Source organism: Nomascus leucogenys, chromosome 25, assembly GCF_006542625.1.
Source record: "Nomascus leucogenys isolate Asia chromosome 25, Asia_NLE_v1, whole genome shotgun sequence".
NCBI lineage: Eukaryota > Metazoa > Chordata > Mammalia > Primates > Hylobatidae > Nomascus > Nomascus leucogenys.
Window position 1 is genome coordinate 27,663,954 of NC_044405.1, and position 19,121 is coordinate 27,683,074.

General features: G+C 55.0%; 1 protein-coding gene across 1 annotated transcript in view; it reads left to right on the forward strand.

The window, feature by feature from the left end:
- Nucleotides 1–671: 671 nt before the first annotated feature.
- The window catches only part of PDE9A (phosphodiesterase 9A), a 121,194-nt gene continuing 102,744 nt past the window's right edge, over nt 672–19,121 (forward strand). The window contains exon 1 of the mRNA XM_030806192.1: nt 672–961. Coding sequence (XP_030662052.1) covers nt 893–961 — 69 coding nt within the window. The 5' untranslated portion in view covers nt 672–892. The remainder of the gene's footprint in view (nt 962–19,121) is intronic.

Genomic DNA, 19,121 nt, shown 5'->3' on the forward strand with positions numbered 1-19,121 from the left:
GGAGGAGCCCAGGAGAACTGGGGGCGGCCAAGGCGGCCCTTCCGTGCCCCGCAGATCCAGAGGATGCCCACAGCCCCCTTCCCCTCCCGCCTTTCCCACACTCCCTGTAGCAATTCACACAAGGGGGGAGGGGACGAACATGCTGAATCCAGCAGATAGCTTGTGGCGGGGTAATCCTCGGTCCGGCCCCATACAGGACAGAAATAAAATCGCCATTTCAGCTCCGGGCGCAGCTGGAGGAGGCTGACGCCCCCTAGTTAGGGGAAGGCTGCGGGTGAACGAGAAGGAACTTTTCCCGTTTTCTATTCAAATGAAATGAGGGTGGCGGTCGCAGCAGGGAGAGAGGAGCGAGGGGAGTTTTCCCGGCGGGGCTGGGGGGTCCACAGCGACGCTGCCACGCTCAGCCCAGCGCTGGCTTAGGAGGGACGGACTGCGTGGGGAGGCGACGGCTCCGGGCCGAAGGGGTCGCTCGGGGCTCTGCACAGCTGTCCGGGGGGGCATCGGGAGATAGGCGGCCGACCGGGGGCTGGAGTCAAGGGAAGAAGAAAGAGGGGGAAGGGAGGTGCAGGGAGTGAAGAGGAGGGGAGAGAGGAGAGACTGGGGAGGGAGGGAGAAGAGGGGAGGGGGGAGGGGCGGGCGGCCGGGAGGAGGAGCGCGCGAGCCGGAGCCCGAGCCCGAGCCCGAGCCCGAGCGCGAGCCGAGCGGAGGAGACCCTGCGGCGCGCGGCGGCGGCTCCCGGGCGTCCCGGGCCCGGTGGCGGCGCGGCTCTGGTTGGCTGAGCGCCGCGGGCCGCCCCCGCCCGCCCCCTCCCCTGCTCCCCTCCCCCGCCTCCCGCGGCGGCTGGCGTCGGGAAAGTACAGTAAAAAGTCCAAGTGCAGCCGCCGGGCGCAGGATGGGATCCGGCTCCTCCAGCTACCGGCCCAAGGCCATCTACCTGGACATCGATGGACGCATTCAGAAGGTAGCCCCCTCCCCCACCCAGACACCCCCTCCTCCCCCCGGGTGACAGCGCTGGGGCCCGGCGCGGCGGGGCGGGACTGTCCGTGCGTCTGCCGGTCCGGGCTGCGGCCTCCGTGCGCTCCGCCAGCTCTGGTCGGGGACGGGGGTCCCCACGCGCCGGCTCCCCGGGGAAAGGGGCGACTCGCCCTGGAGAGTAGGGGGCGGGCTAGTGTTTCCATTTCACAGGCAGAGCTTTTCTTTTTAAAAATCTGATTAGGCTGAGTTTTTACATTCAAGGGCTGGCACATGAAGCCTTTAATTTCCGGTGGATCGGCCCGCCGGGCAGCCCCTGGGTCGTGGTCCGCGGAGGGGGCGAGCAGCCGCCGCTTCCTGTCGCGCGGGGGCAGGTGCGGGGGGCGCCGGCGGGGGCGCTGCTCCCCCGCAGGTGGGTAGCTCCGACTACAGAGGGGGACTCGGGCCGCTGCATCTCCGGGGCCCTGCGGAGAGCCTGGGGGGCAGCGGGTCCGGCTCTCCCCTCCTGTGCGGAGATAGGAAGTCCCTCGAATGTCCAGTGTTCCTAGCGGACTTGAGTTACACGGGAGAGGGGTTCAGAATAGACCCCCTTTGTTCGTGGCCCCCTCTGACGGGCAGAGAGGGACAATGAGCGCGCCGGCTTGGAAGGGACTCTCATGAGCTCCCCCTAAAGTCCCCAGGGAAAAGCCATTGTGAGGAAATCCCTCAAACCTCAGCTGGGCGTTTCAGGAAGCCCTTGCAGCTGCTTCTCACCTTTCTGCCCACGGAGTACTCCACTGAAGGAGGCCAGGGAGAGATGCCCCGGCCAGGCACACAGCAGGTGCCGGCCAGGCTTGAGTCTTTCCTGTTCCCAGATGTGCATTTGGCCAGTTTAATCAGTAGATTTAAGCCAACAAGCCGCCCTCACCCTGTGCCCGGCTTGATCCCCGTGAAATGGAAATTACAGCCCTCTCCCACTGTAGCCAGCTTTGAGAGACTCAGATAACCGGGAGGAGGAAGCATCTTCAAGGACAGATGGTCACCCCCTTATTTCATCAGTGCTGGGCAGCTGGGCAGCGGCAGACACACAACTAGACCCAGGTCCCTGACTCCAGGACTAGGCGTCTGCAATTGCGTGGGACTGTTAACAGCCTCCTTTCTCCCCAAAGGAAGGAGTGGCCCTCCCTTGAATATGTCACTGCTCCAGCATGCACACTCACACACACACACATGCTCCAGTGCTCACACATCCACTCACAAACACACACACATGCACACAAATGCATACACACACGTGCACATGAGCACACAGACATGCACACCACATAGGCACATGCACACACACTTTTTCTGCCCAATAGATGAGAATGTATCAAAGACCTGCCTTTAAAAACAAAAATCTTTTTAAAGTGAGTTGTCACCAGATCAACAGTAGCAGGTCTGTCCTAAGAACTTCCCAAAGCTGTCCCGGGAGCAGCTCTCTTGGAAGCAGGTGAAAAGTGGAGGAGAGCTTCAGGAAGGGTGGGAGGAGGACGCTGGGTGTGGCAGGCCAGGCTGTTATTGCTGGCAGGGTAGCTTTTCACAGTGGACACGCTGAGGTTGGGGTGATCTCCAGGAAAGCAGCCTGCAGGTGGGCCCTGGGGAAGACATGGCATGTGGCACCTGTGCGGGGGAGAGGCGGATTGACTGCCAGCTCCACCACTTCCTGTAACCACGAGCAAGACCCTTGGCTCCCCAAGCTGGCATCCCTGTCCATAAAGAAGGGATAATGAAATCTGCTTTATAGACTGGAATGAGAAGGGAATGAGTGAATGTAAACACTGCCTGGAGCACTGCAGAACACGATGAGCATTATTCTTCCCTCAGTTCCTTCCATAAACGTCCTTTCGCGGCGCAAACAGGGAGGCGCCAGACGGGTCTCCAACCCCCCCTGCCCCCCATCTCCATGAGGTCTGTTGCTTGCTCCTGAGTGCCCCCCCGCCCTCTGCCCCTTGCTGTGAACCCCATTGGCAGCTCCTAGCTGGACTGTGAGTCCTGGTTGAAGCTGAATCGTTTGCCCAAGCATGTGCCGGGCAAAGCATGATAACTTCTCGCTCACCTCCCAGGCTGCACACCCAGCAGTGCTGTCATGGATGGGTTGCACCAGGCTCAGCTGAGAGCACTTTCAGCACCGCTGCCATCAGCCGCCATTCCTTCTCTTAAAGTACCAGGCACTGGGTAAATCCTGGAATTTCCAGCGTGAATCTGTCTCCCTGCGATCCGCCCCATCTCCTCTCCATCAAAGGTCATGGAAACAAACCCATATTGCTTCCTAGGAGGGGGCCCTGGGGGCCACTGGTTGCAGGAGATAAGGGATGTGCTGCTTTCTGTCACTGTGTTCTTCTGCACCACCTGGCCATGAGTCCTGGCGATGGGCACACCGGCTCCTTCGTTATCTCTGCTCTTTGTCCCTCTGGTTACCTAACCCCCTGGCCATCTCAGTTTCCCCCTGAGAACGCAGAGATGGGGAGGAAGGAGGCAACATTAGAAACTGGGGGTTCTGCTGAGTTCTGTGCTCCGGCAAAGCTCCAGGTTGACAATCTGAAGTTGTCTGAGGGAGGCCCCAGGCGGCAAGTGCCGGTGTCTCCTGGCTTGGCCTTACCTGTGCAGGTAACCCTGCAGACATCCCTGATGATTCAGAGGAGCCGCTGCAGCCACTTGGCAGCCAGGTCAATGCTTTATTTATATGAAGAAAACTCCAGACACGCACAGGTGTCACATCACCGGAGTTACACAGTGGGAAGCAGCAACAGGAATGTGGGGGATTCTGTCTTCCCTCCTTGGGAGCTTTTCCTTCAGAGGTTGTGCAGAGGAAGCTGGGGGTATGAAGTGAGTCGGAGGGTGCCTCCTGAGCCCCACACGAAGGCAGGACTCCGTGCCCTGGAGTCCAACTGAGGCTCCGTTTTCAGTGCTCCCATCTCATCTCGAGAACCTTGGGTCAGTTACTTCACTCTGTGCGCCTGTGTTGCTGTGCTAAGAATTAAATGGGATAAGGCAGATTGCCTGGTCAATGAGCCAGCCGTGTTTATTGAGCATCTACTATGTGCTGAGTGCTGGGGTCCAGGGTAAATGGGAATGGGAAGGAAACTACAAATGATAAACAGCAGCAGATGTTGCAGGCTGGGTGGGCCAGCCCCATGTGGGGCCTGATGAACAGGTTTTTTTTCCCTGATGATCGGCTTTGTGGGCTTTGTGGGGAAGGAGCCCTTTGTGCAGAACTGGTAGCCATGAGGATGGCCTGGTGAGAAGCTGCTGAAGGGCTGGGGACAGCCTCCACCCAGCCAGTAGCATCTGCACGGGCCTGTCCCATCATCTGTTCCTTGGCTTGCCAGGGTGCACAGATCAGGACTTGGCACTTCCCCAGCACCAGGTGAAGCCCTCCTGTCACCCCCAACCCTGTGTCCAGGCCCTCAGGTGGGCTACTGAAGAAGGGGAGAGGTGGAAGCCAGGTCCCCAAGCCTAGGGTGCTGAGGTCCTTGCTTCAGAGAGACTGTGTCCTCTAGGGGCTGAAGCGCTTCGTCTTTCCCCAGAGGGTTTGTTTTTTCCTTTCCTCAGCTGCCCCTACCCTGGGGGGCCCTGGCTGCAGCCCCTGCTCCTTTCTCTTGCCTGTGGAGAAAGGGTTTGCTCAGCTGAGCTGCCCACGGAATGACAGGGATGATGCATTCAGCACCGGGGAGCTGGAGGGGGTCCCACCTGTGGCACATCCAGGCTTGGGTTTGCCAATCTTCCGAATGGGGGAAGAGAGAGGCCTTTGGGACCCCTGGGCCAGGCTGTGGGCTCCGGTGTGGTGAGGAGCCACATCTGGGCAACACTGAATGCTCCGGAGCCTCTGTGGGTGCCACTGCCCTGACCTGGCAGCCCCCTTGGGACACTCGCACTGTGGGCGGCCTCCCTGGCGCCTCTGGGCTGTGGTGTTCTGGTCTTGGCCTTGCTCTGCAGCTGGAACCCAGGTATGAACGCATCGGCGGCCGCTTGAGTTTGTGGGGCTGTTTCTACTCTAAACCAGGGCAGCGAATGCACACAGCCCAAAGGGAGGAGCAGCGCTAGAAAGCGTTCAAGCGTCCGCAGAAGTCAGCTCCCAGTTCTTAATAGTTTACCACCCACCGTGGCTACGCCACACCTACGCTTGCCTCCGCCCCACCTATGCCTGCCCCCTTCACCTGCGGGAGCCCAGGGCTCTGTGCCCTGGGCAGCTGGTGGGGTCTGCCCAGGCCTTCTCATGATGCTTCCACCCAGCCTGGTCCTGGCACCCAAGGCCAACCTCTGCGGGCCCCAGAGCTGTCCCTTCTTGGCTCAGGTCCTCCCCGCAGCGCTTGGAGTCCAGGCCTCTGCACCCTGCTGGGGTGGTCTCTGTTCCTGGCCCAAGGAAATGTCGCTCCCTGCTGCCTGTTTCTACTGACCTGTCCTGTTCAGGCCCCTCTGCCTTCATTTCTTGCTTTAACAAGCATGAGCTGCTGTCTCCCCTGGCTCCTCAGGGGAGAGGAGTGCAGTGCCCCAACCTTGTCTGTAGTGGCCAGCATGGTGGGGCCTTAAGCCCTACCCGGCTCCTGCGTGCCTTTCCCCTCTCCTGCCCCCTGATATGGTCAAATGCAAACCTCCTTTCATTTTAGAAGGCATGGCCTGCTCAGCCCACACGCGCAGTACCCTCTCCTGTGGCTGCAGGCATCTCTGCTCACTCATGCAGGGCTGCGTCCCCCAGCCACACTGACTCCTCTCCAGGTTTCTCGGCTCCAGCACCACTGTCTATGCCCTCCTTCCCAGGTGGACGGCGGCTCTCCTCGCCATCATCTCCACTTCCAGCCTATCATCTGTCTGCCTATTACATAACTTTTGATCTTTAAATTGGTATAAAAATGGTACTGTAAGTTCACTGAACCAAGAAAAGCTGCTGAAGGAAGGGGGTCACTCACACCCTTTTGGGTTTTCCAGTGTATGAATGGAGGGGGTGGTGGTGGAGGGGGGACAGGGAGCAATGAGAGTTGCCAGCCTTATTGCCGTCCTGACCCCTGGCTGGGGACGACTCCCCTGTCTCCGCCTGAATTGAAGCCGGGCTGTGAAAAGTAGCAAGAACCCTCGGTTTTTGGTTCATTTTTCAACGAGCAATCAGCCATGAAGTGCCTGACCACTTGAGAGCTACGTCAGGTGCTGTCTCGGAGAGGGCACTGGAAACCGGGCCCTTCCCAATTTTAGCCCAAGGGCCCCGAGAAGTCAGGGAGCTGCTGGCCTCCCCACTCCTTCCCATTGGTGTGGTCCGAATTCCCCTTTAGCCAGACATTTCCAATGTCCAGAGGCCCAGGAGGGGACAGCTGGAAGCCAGAAGCCCACCTGATGCCATCAGGAATTTCCGTGAATGACCTGGAAACCTCTCAGACTAAACCAATGCCGCCCAATCTGGGAATCCAGGAGGGCTGGTCCCGTGGAGTGGTGGGGACAATGTGCTGAGACAGACAGCCTCGCCTCATCGGTCTTTCCCACTTGCCAGCCGGGAGGCCTGGGCAAAGTCACTTTCTCCCCAGGGAAGTGGAGGCTCGCTGTGCAGTCCACGCTGAGCAATGAGGTGAAGTTTCCAGAGCAGGGCAGGGCACAGGGGAGGCTCACGAATGCCACCCTTGCCCTCAGGCCTGGGCACAGCACAGCCCCCATGACGCTTCTCTCATCCTGGACCCATCAGCCCAGAAGACTCTGGAAGCAGCAGTGGCAGCACCTTCCTGTCACTTGTCTTGTCACTCCCGGAGTCCACTGTGAGCTGGAACCACAGGCTCCCATGAAGAGGGAGCCAGAACCACAGGCCCCAGGAGCCCGGGTCCCACAGCCCGCACCGTCACCTTCAAGCCAGCCTCTCAGCTCAGTGTGGGTGGAGGGGCTGTCTGGCCTCAGAAATGGGCAAAAGACAGCTCTGGTTGTCAGTGAGGTAAATCTAGCACAGAGGAAGGGCACGCTGTCCCCGTCAGACGCCTCAGATGAACTGACATGCAAATGAGAGATGAAACGGGGACGCTGCCGGGCAGCTGATCTCAGTGCAGCAACCGGGGCACCTCGGGGCATAAGCCGGGCAGGAAGGAGGCAGGGACTGGGCCCCAGGAGGCCAAGACCTCCTGAGAGGCTGGGCCTGGCAGCCCAGTCCTGGGCTTGCTTCCCAGGGGGTGGTGGGCAACCCTGAACCCTCTCTCACCCAATCACCTGCTCCCCTGGGTGCAGGTGACCGCGCAAGCCACACTCCCGGGAAATTTCAGAAGGTCTTGGGCAAGAAGGGCCCAGAGAGTCCCCAGAGACCAAACAGCACAGCCCGCTAGCTGGGCCTGCCCCAGACAAAGCGTGTCTGTGCTCCTTGGCTTTCTCCCCAGACAAACCCACCCTGAGCACAGGATCCCTCCAGCTTCCAGGAGTAGGCGCAGGGCCTGCAGGGACGGCTCGCAGAGGAGGCAGTTGGCGAGTCAGTGCCTGGCTTGTAGAGGTTGAGACCAAAGCCAGTTGGGTGCCTGCATTTCCAGGGGTCCAAATATTTTTGAGAAGAAAGTGTTCTAAGAAAGTGCACAGGGTGGGGGATGAAAGACCACGCTCTGGGTACCGTGTACACCGCTCGGGTGACAGTGCGCCAGAATCTCAGAAATCACCACTACAGAACTTACCCGTGTAACCAAACACCACCCCTTCCCCAAACACTATTGAAATTTTTTTTAAAAAAAAGATTAAAATGGTTAAAAAAAAGAAAGTGCACAAGCAAGGGTCCATCTGCAGGAGTTGGAGGAGCACATGCCTGTATTCCTGGCACTGCAGGCACAGTCATGCCGTGGGCACCAGGGACGCCCAGTGCACTCAGCCACCCAGGGGTGGCTCCCAACATTTTCAAGCTCAAAAAGAAATATTTTCACTTGAGGGTGCAACTTATTTGTCTTGACCCCATCCCTGACTGCCTGTCTCCCCCCTCACCCTGACCACATCTCCCCAAGTCCCAAAGCTGGTCATGAAACGGGAGCATTGGCCCTGAACAGAAACCCCCAGTACCCCTGAAAATTCAGTCTAGAAACAACTAAAAGAAGAGCCACAACATTTTATTCCATTTGCTTTAGATTCTCTGCCCATTTTTTTTTTTTTTTGAGATGAAGTCTTGCTCTGTCGCCCAGGCTAGAGTGCAGTGGCACGATCTCAGCTCACCGCAACCTCCACCTCCCAGGTTCAAGGAATTCTCCTGCCTCAGCCTCCCCAGTAGCTGAGACTACAGGCACCTGCTACCACGCCCAGCTAATTTTGTATTTTTAGTAGAGACGGGGTTTCACCATCTTGGCCTGGTCTCGAACTCCTGACCTTGTGATCTACCCGCCTCGGCCTCCCAAAGTGCTGGGATTACAGGCATGAGCCACCGCGCCCGGCCTTTTTTTTTATTTTAAATTATGGTAAAATATATAAACAATAAACACTCCCTCCCCATCCCCATCCCCCAGCCCCTGACCCCCACTGTTCATTCCGCTTTCTATCTCCATGAACCTGACGAGTGCGGGGACCTCACAGAAGTGGAGTCAGACAGGATCGCCCTGCTGTGCCTGGCCTGGTTCACTCGGATCATGCCCTCAGGTGCATCCATGTTGTAGCACGTGTCCGAATTTCCTGCCTTTTTAAGGCTGAGCGATATTCCATTGTGTGGGTGGACCACGTTTTGTGTTTCCATTCAAAACGGATGAATTGATGAAACTGCCTGATATTTTTAAAGCCTCAGTCATTTTCATTCTTAGTTCTTCAGTTTGCAAAGGGCCGGCCTGTTGTCATGGGTTTATTGTTGCGTCTTCTGAAAAACTTTGTGAGTTCCCGAAGCCCTCTCCACGTCGAGTCATGGCTGCGCTGCTTTGCGAAGCTGTATGCATGTCTGTGGTGTCGCCTGTGTACAGCCTGTGATGTGTCGTAGCGGAAGGGTAGGGGGCTGTCCAGGGAAGACAGATGCGCCAGGTTCCGCTCCACGGAGCTCAGCTACCAGCCCTGGTGGAGAGCGCAGATGGGGCCGATTTGTCATTTGTCTGTGCTTGAGCCCAGCAGCTGTGTGGCCTCCCTGGGGCAAGTCACTCACCCTCTCTGTGCCTCAGTGTCTCTGTCTGTGAAGTGGGGGGAAGTTTTTGGAAGATTAAGTGGCTAATACGTGTCAAATGCAAGAACACACTGGCACTTGGAGAATGCTATATAAATGTTATCATTTTTATTTGTTTGTTATTTATTTATCCATGTCATGGATTTAAGGCAGTCTAATCTCAGTGCCTGGTGGAGAGAGACCCGGGCCCCACCCTCCCGGGTTGTCAAGTGGCCCCTGTGCCTCCCGCCATCGTCCCCAGCACGGGGCCGTGTCCGAGCGTGTGTGAAGGGCCAGTTCACCTCACAGCTCTGCTTCCCAGGTTAGCTCCTATCCACCCTCCCCCTACCTGTTTCCTCACCGAAGGAAGGGGCAGAAAGGTGCCTTCCATGTCCCTTCCGACTGGTGCAGAGGGATGGAGCTCTATGGTACACACACACATATACATGCACACACCCACCACACACACACACCATGCACATGCACATCACACACATGCACACACCCACCACACACCCCACACACACGCACATCACACACGTGCACACACCGTGCACATCACACACAAGAACACACACCACACACACCATGCACATGCACGTCACACACATGCACACACCCACCACATCACACATATGCACACACGCACCACACCACACCACACACATGCACACACACCACACACACGCACATCACACACCATGCACACACACATCACACACATGCACACACCACGCACATCACACACATACACACACACCACACACACACAGTATGAAGATGACAGAGAAGTCAGCAGAGCCCCTGGGGGTTTCAGGAGTTGAGTGGGGACGAGGCAGGTGGCCACACAGCTCAGAGGGAGGGCAGAAGGCACCCTTCTTTGCAGAGTCACAGTGGGGCTTGCCTCCTATACGTGCCCAAAGGGTGAAGCCCCTTATCTTATTGCCCGATTTGATGAGGTTTGAAGTGGTTGAGCTTGGAGGGTATGGGCTGAGCCCACAGCAGACAGGCCTGGCAGTGCCCCCCATCTTCCCACCCTCCCGTCACGCAGCCCAACTCTTGGGGGCGGGGTGCCACCGTGATGTGCCGTCACCTGCAGCAGCATGTCCTCATGCCAGGCTGAGACCAGCACTGTGTGACCAGCCTGCCCCATGTCCCTCAGCACTGTGTCACACTCCATGCTGAGGCCCCACTGAAGCATGCCAGGCCCCATCCTATTTCTTCCAGGTAGTCATCTGCCCAGCACCTCCCCTCCCAGGCCCTTCCCCAAAGCCCAGGCCTCTCAGCATCCAGGACTCTGGGGTCTCCCAGGTGTTGATGGCTGAGGTCATCAGCTGGATGCCAGGCCACCCAGGATGCTCCAGGTCCTTGCTGGGGTCTGGAGTTTCTGATTCAGCCTCAGTCCCTGTGGTGAGTCCACCATGTGTCCTCAGATGATGGATCAGGGAGCCCCCAGAGGACGGCCCGGGGCAGAGTTGGGTCCAGATGCCAAAGGGGCTTCTTGAGGCGTCTCCAGCTCCCACCTGCCCCTCGGAGTGCCAGGCGTGGCTTCTGGAAGAGAAAGCTGGGGGTTTAGTGACTCCAGCCCACTGCTGTGAGCCCGAGGCATCAAACTAAAAATAGTGAGGCCAAGAGGGAGTCTTTGTGTTCGGCTCGGTGGGCAATGGTGCCTCACCTCGCAGCAGGACACAGGGCTGATGACACGGGGCACGTTGGTCACAAAGTGCCAGTCTCAGCCTGGCACAGGGACGTGCCACCTGCAGGTGATGACACATCACAGTGGCAGCCACCCTTGAGGGTGCTGCTGCATTGAGGAGGAGCCCAGATCCAGGGAGACACTTGCAGCAGATGAGGCAGGAGGCCAGCGAGGGGTTCTGCCTGCCTTCCAGGCTGGCCTCTGCATGGACACAAAGCAGGAAGGGCATAAAGGTGACCCTGGCCACCAAAGCAGGCCTGGAGCAAACTGGACCAGCCCAAGGCCCCGGTGCCAGCAGTCAGAGACATTTCTTTCCTGGCAGGAAAACCGTGCTTCATTTTCTAATGAAATTCCAAGGCAATCAAAAGGCAAGGAAAGAGGAGGGAAAGGAAGGGAGGGAGGGGGTTCCTTTCCCATCCGAATGGAGGCCCCCAAGGCTTCTGTAGCTCCCCCCATCACCAGCTTCACTCACCACTCTTATCCGATGCCTCCTATTTGGGTACATATGGCCGGGTCAGCCTTGCGAGAGCCTCAGTTTCCTCTCGACTTCCGCCTGCCTGCACCGTCAGTCACCCCATCCTGCCGTTGACCTCTGTTCGTCCCCTCCTGGTCACTGCTGTGAGTTGAATTGTGTCTCCCAAAAAAGTGGATGCCCGTCCTAACCTGTGAACGCCCTGTTAGTTGGAAATAGGGTATCTCCAGACATAATCACATCAAGATGAGGTCATACTGCATTGGAATGGGCCTCAAGCCCATATGCCTGCCATCCTTCTAAGGAGAGGGAAACAGACACACATTTGTCCATGGAAATGAGAATGGAAGACATAGAGACAGAATCAGGCCGTGTAAAGACAGACTGAGAGACCAGAGTGATGCGTGTACAAGCCAGGCTCTGCGGGCAGCCCCTAGAAGCTGGAAGAGGCAAGCCTCCTCCCTGGAGTCCTGGGAAGGAGCCAGCCCCGCCCACACCTCGAGCTCAGGCTTCAGGCCTCCAGAGTCATGAGAGATAAACCTCTGTGGTCTGATGTCACCCAGTTTGTGGTCTTTGTTATAGCAGCCCCAGGACACTCAGGGGGTTGCCTTGTCCACCCCCATTCTGGCCCTCTGAGGGACTGCTTGGCTCTTAGAAGAAGACCCTTCAACCTACCCTCTGGTCCTCCTCCCCCACCCAGAGACCCCTGGCTACACCCTGCTCAAGGGAGCTCACCAAAGCCCACAGGGACCCTGTGATCCTGTCACCTGGGCTCCCACAGGCCAGCAGTGTCGCGACCTGGACATCTGGCTCCAGCCTCGGTGGCCACCCCCGACCTTGCTCTGCTCCGACAGCTCCCGGGCTTCCCTGCCCTGGCCGGCCCTTGCTGAATATCCCCTCTCCTAGGAAGCCGGATGTGCCGCGTGCAGGTGCCTCTCTGCACTGTAATAACTCCTCACCAGGCACCCTTGGAGCCCAGAATCAAGTCACTCACCTTCCAACCCTGCCCCTGCCCAGAGACTGGCCCGGGAACCAGTAACAGTTGTTGAATAATGAACAATGGATGCATGCAGCTCACCCGTGAGAGGGCGTTGCACGGCTGGGCCAGGGATGAAGCTTCTCCCGTGTGGCTCCACCGTCTATCCCTCAAGCTCCTGATTCTGCCCTGGGCACCTCTGCTCAGTGAAGCCCCGTTGAAGTCAGTTGGGGAGGCAGTGTGGAGCGTGAGAAGGGAGTCCTAAGCACAGGAAACGCTGCCTTCCTGGGGCCCTAAAGAACAGGCTCACCTTCCCCAAGGGCCTTCAGGCCCTGACATCTAAAAAGATGTTCTTCATCAAAGAATGAAAACACTTGGCCTGCTTCTCAGATGGTCTCAGACTGTCTCCACTCACAGGAGTTGCAGGTTTTTGGGTTTTATGCAAGTTCGGATCACAACAGGCATCTCGCAAGAACCAGGCATTACCTTTATTCCAAAAGCCTTGATGGGCCTTCTTGAAAGGACTGGCAGGCACCACTTCCCTAGAAACCTGTGGCAAGTTCCCTCCTCCCGACCCCCTGCTGTTTGGTCCAGGACCCCTGCAGTCCTGACTGGGACCCCCTTGGCCCTTCTCAAGGGAACCAGCACAGCACATGTGTTTCTGCTTGATGAACCGCCCTCTCCCCCACTGCAGTTCTAGTGGAATCTCCCCTCCCTTATCCCATTCCCACTTGGAAGTGATGATGATGGAATGGACGATGCCGGCTTACCAAGACATCCAAGCTCTCTGGGTCGAAGTTGGGGAGAGGGGTGCACAAAAAGGATTCCACTCCCGTCTGCCTTTCCCCGCCTCCCCGCTGGGGTCTCCCTTTCCCATGGTTTCCTCTAAATCTTTTCACCCATGCCCAGCCACACCATTCTCACATACTGCCTTGAAACTGGGCTGGAAGGGGCTGCGTGCTGAGAGAAGGTCCTCTCCCCCAGTGATCCTCCAGAGGGGCTGCCGCCTGGGTCCCCCGAGCACCTCCTACCCCACCCTCCCCATTCGCGCCATCCCCAGGGTCCAGGGAGCCCAGATTCCAGGGAAGGGTCGCATGAGCTCTCACTCAGAGTCCTGATACAGCAGAGACAGAGAGAGGCCCTGGGAGAAGTGAGCATGAATTATTAAGACAAGACAAGGGTGAGGCCCCAGAGAGGGGGTGGCGGAAGGGTCATGTTCATGCAGCGAGAGTTGCCTCGTGCTTAAACCGGGTATCCAGGAGTCAAGCAGGTTGCAACTGGCGAGAGGCCTTCAGAAATGCCCCGCGAGAGTCCTGTGCACAGAGCTCCATCTCAGCACACTTCTTGTTCTTTTGATTCATCGATTTTTGCATTTTCAGTCCCCTGTGATCCATTATTTATAACAGTGGAGATTGGCCTCAGACACTAGCAGTGAGGAAAACAAAAGCGAAGCTACCCAGAAAAATGACAAGAGTGATGAGCAGAGCAGCCATGACGAATGAGCTCTGTGCGGAGGCCCGGGATCCGCGCAGATGCCGGCGCGGGGGAAATGAGCCCTGAAATCCCGCCGTCAGGCCAGGCAGCTCTGAGCGTGACCTGGAGGGCTGCTCAGACGGTCTGGATAGCCGTGTCCTGCGCATGAACACCCTCCGTCGGGAAAGGAATTCCCCACGGATTATCAGAGCTGCTCCCTCCACCCTCCCACCTCCCACGCGGGTCACATCAACTGCCTCTGCAGCCTCTGGCCAGCTGCTGAGCCCTCCGTGTCTCCCCTCCTTAATGCCTCGTTCAACATCCCCTCCTGAAGTTTCCCCCAATTGCATACACGCGCTGAGGCTCTCCCGGTATCAAGGACTCCCACTGCTTGCGAAAAAGATTCCACCCCTCTTAGAACAGAGGCCAGGGCCGCTGTAGCAAATGGCCATAAATGCCACAGCTTAAAACAACAGAAACGGATTATCTCACAGCTCTGGAGGATGGAGTCCAAAATCTGAATCGCTGGGCTGAAATCCAGGTGTGGGCAGGGCCGCGCTCCCTCTAGAGGCTCCCCCGGAGATTCCCTTCCTTGCCTCTTCCAGCTGCTGGTGGCTGCCAGCAGTTTGGGAATTGTGGCCGCATCACACCACCTTTCTGTTTGTTGTTGACATCCCTGCCTCCCCTGCCTGCGGGGTCTTAGATGTCTCTCTCCTTCCCACTGAGTTTCACTCCACATTTGCATTGGATTAACTCATGCCACGTTAGGCAAATGTGCCCCTCAAATCCTTCCACTTAACAGACATTTGTTGAAGGTTCCTGTGTGCAGGGCCCAAGAGAAGGGACATTAAGAGATGAATCTTGGGAGGCCATGGCATGCTTCAGAGCCTTGGCGTCAAAATGACAACCCACACCCCACTTGGCGGCTCATCTGGGGCCCTGGAATCAGCAGACTGAGGTTGGAACCCAGCAATGGCACATGCTGGCTGTACGTTCTCGGGCCTCAGTTTCAACATCAGTGACATGGGGATAGGATCTGCCCAGCAGACATAAGTGCTCACCACATCCCAGATAGCCGAGTATCTCACAGAGGCTCCTGGTATGGTCTCCATGCTGCTGCTCAGCGCGGAATGAAGAGGTTCGGGAACTTGCCCATAGCCACGGATAATGAGGGACAGAGCTGGAATTGAGCCCGGGAGCCTGCACACACAGCCCAGTGTGACCGCGCCTTCCAGGGAGAGGTCGGCCCTGGCACCAGGTGGGCATGTCAGCATCACCTTCAAGGTGTGCTTTAAGGATCCAAGATAATGTGGGTGCTTCAACAGATGCATGGCAATAAAAGGACCATGTTTCACATTCATGCGCACACACGCATACACTTACACACACATTCACACACAGTCACACACGCTTACACACACATTCACACACACTCACATACACTTACACACATTCTCACACACATGCTTACACATTCACACATGCAGTTACACATTCACACATACACTTACACACATTCTCTCACACACATACACACATTCACACACATACACACATTCACACACTCATACACTTACACACACATCACTTACACATTCACACACACATTCACACACACATTCACACACGTACACTTACACACACGGTCACACACATACACTTACACACATTCACACAGACTTGCACACTTACACACATTCACACACACTTACACATGCACTCACACCTTCGCACACAGGCAATCATTCACACTCACATACACTTACACACAATCACACAGTCACACACCACATACACACACACATGCACTCACACATTCACACACTATCACATTCACACACATATACACATTCACACACATACACTTACACACATTCATACACTCGTACACTTACATTCACCCACATTCACACAATACACTTACACATTCACATGCACACACATTCACACACATACACTTACACATTCACATACACATACACTTACATTCACACATACACACATACACATTCACACACATTCACACACATATTCACACACATACACTTACATTCACACACTCACACGTACACTTACAGTCACACACACTTCACATTCACACAGACTTGCACATAGACTTACACACACATTCACACACACACATGCACTCACACCTTCACACACTCACACATACACAGGCAATCACATTCACACATACACTTACACACTCACATTCACACACATACAGTCCCACACCACATACATACACTTACACATGCACTCACACACATTCACACACTATCACATACACACATTATCATTCACACACTCATACACATTCACACCACACACACATACACTCATGCACATTTACACACATGCTCACACACTCACACATACACTTACACTCAGTCACACACATACACTCACATTCACACAGACATTCACATGCACATACACTCTGACACACATACACATACATTCACTCACACATACACTCACACACATTCACACACACACGGATGCATTAGTTTTCAAGTCAGGATCCTAGCACAGCCCACACCCTGCATTTGCTTGGTGTCTCCTGAGGTCTCTTTGTAGTTTTACTTCCCATCCCTTTTCTTGCCATGTATTTCCTGAACACATGTTATCTTTGATCCTTAAACCATGACTTAGAGATACAGATGTATGACAAGCTGAGAGATGATGTGAGACTGTTGTTAATTTTTTCTCCGTGTACTAATTACATCGTGGTTATCTTAACCACAAAGGAAGCGTTCTACACCAGAGAACCACGCGGAAACAGTGCAGATGGGCTAGCACGATACCTGAGAGGAGCTTTAGGATAACTCCAGTGCTGGGGAGGTTGGGGCCCAGTTCAAGCAGGAGGGGAGGCGTGGGGACAGGTATTGAAGCTGTGGGTGTGCAGCTGAGGCTTCATGACGCTTTCCTCCTGCTCTTGTGTACGTCTGAGCATTTCCATAACAGAGAGGTGTTTTGGTTTTTTTTTTTTAAGTAATGTCTTAAATGCCTCTGGCACATGGGAATCCATGGTAATTTCTGTCGTTGTTGTATATTCTTTTTCAAATGCAATGACCTGAAAAGTATCTCCTAAACTGGAAAAGGAAATGAGGCTGAATACAGATTTTATTTTAGCAAATAGAGAAGCAGTGATTGTCTGGCGGTTAACTGTAATCCATTCTGAGTGTGACTTTACTGTTAAGTATTCTAAAAACAAGAGACCAAACAAAATATGTCCAAATGTATATATATATAATTCGTAACTAGAGGTAAATTGCAGTTGAATTGCAGATATACACAGATAGATGGATGGATAGATGATTGATTGATTGACAGATGATTCATAGATAACTTGCAATGTTTCTTCAGTGAACGCGTATTTATTTCTTGGGTAGTAAGAAAAGACAATAGAATGTGGAATTTGGGGCTTGGCCTCTTTTAGCTCATTTTTAAAATATTAAGCACTCGTAATTATCGAGCGCGGAAAAAGGCAATAGAAAATTCACCTTTTAACTCCCTCAAAGATAGAAATGTGCGAATCCGTTAGTGGGTTGGGTTTGGCTGGTCCTGCAGGCCAGTTTGGTCTGTTCTCTCCCCCAGAGAGATCCCCACGCCCGGCTGAGATGTGCTTGTTTGTCTTGAGGGCAGACAAAGCCTAGTAAAATCTTATGGAAGCTGATATAAAAGCTTAATAGCTTATAAAAGCTCTAAAAATGATTCACAGTCTAGGATAGAGAAAATAAAAGGAATTTGAATTGGTTTATTTTCCTTTGGGGGAGCCTAAATCAATATTTATTCTGAGTATGCAATCAGAAATATCAGTAATCTGAGAACAAGGCAAACAGAGCTGCACGTCCCGTTATGGCCATGAGCCCACCTCGCCTTCATTCAGAGCACGGCTGAAGGTCTGACTTAGGTGCAGCACGCACCCCTGGAGCTGAGGGCCTGGAGCAGGGCCAGGCCGGGCTCTTCTCTCTCTGTCTGTCCTTGTCTGTGGGAATGAAGATGACGCAGCACTCAGGAGGTCCTTTTGAGGACCCAGTCACTGGGCTTTTAGGGCGTTTGGCTCTGGTTCTAGCCCGAGTGTGGTCTCAGTCCCCGTTGGTGGTGGTGGTTGTGGCAAGGGCATCATTAGTCACATAACATAAAACCACGGAACGCAGAATTTGCTCACCCTGGTTCACACAGGAGCAAGCTTGGGCACCAGCACCCCCTGAACGCATGCCAAAGGGCAGGTCCAGCTCAGTGCTGGGGTGTGGAGGAACCCACCTGGGGCCTGCCTGCAAAGACAGATGCCCTGCCGTGTTTAGAAAAAGAGAAAACTGGCCTAAACCACACTGCGGTCAAATGGATCGTTTAACCTGTCGAGTTTGGTTTTTTGTTCATCCGACATGGTTGATCTTATTAACGCATATGTATTTGTACTGACGTGGCCTCCAGATACAGTTGGATGTGGCTGCTAATCACTGCAGGGCTCAGTAGGTCAGTGAGAGCAATCAGAGCCTGCTGGGCGGTGGCATCCCCGAGTTAAGACAGGCTTTTGTCCCGTACTCTATTGAAACACCCAGAAATGCTGACATGTTGAAGTTAAGGCCACGTGCCTTGGTGCTACTTGCTTGCGAAACAGCCTTTGATGGGGAAAGGAGGAGGAGGATCCATGAGTTTCAAGGGTCCCCTCCTGTAATCACGGCTGCCACTCAACGGAGTAAGTAATGTGTAGCGGGCCCTCTATCTGCATGACGAATCCTCCTAACATTCCCGTGGGCGAGGTAGGATTTGTCTCGCTTTGCAGCCAAAGAATCAGAGCCTCAGAAAAGTTAAGAAATCTTCCCTGGGTCAAGCTGGTAGGAGGAGGGACTGGAACTGAACTCACATCTCCACCTCCTCTCTTCCTACTCCTCTGCCTTTCTTGCACCTAGAGCAGTGTACAACATCAACAACTGACCAGGGCGATCCTGGAGATAAGAGACAGCCGAATGGCACCGATCCAGCCAAGCCCAGGCCTGCCCAGGTGGAACAGAGCCAGCTAGGAGCATTCGGTAGCAGAGGCCAGTCCGCTGATTGACTGTTCTCACCTCCAGGCCCACAGCCTCCTCCACCCTGATGGTCTACGAGTCTAGTGCGGCCCTTTGCACAATTTTAGCAACTGAACCCTTTTCCTCACAAAATTGTGATACCATCCTAACATAGGAAGCATATATAAACAGTTGGGCAAATCATAATAGTTTCCATTATTTCATAAATTTGCATTTATGGCACCAAGGAGAGAATTAATGGGAACAAAAGGGTTCTTGTGTGAGTTCCGCATTTGGATTTGGGGGTTCGAGGTGGCAGCTATAGGCTCACATTAGTGTCTGCATCACTTTGCTTCAGTTTGTCACGATGGCCCCCAAATCCAGAACCGCCCTCCTTGCTGTGTGAGGAGGGTCCTGCCTGCACCGCTTTGCAGACATGGGCC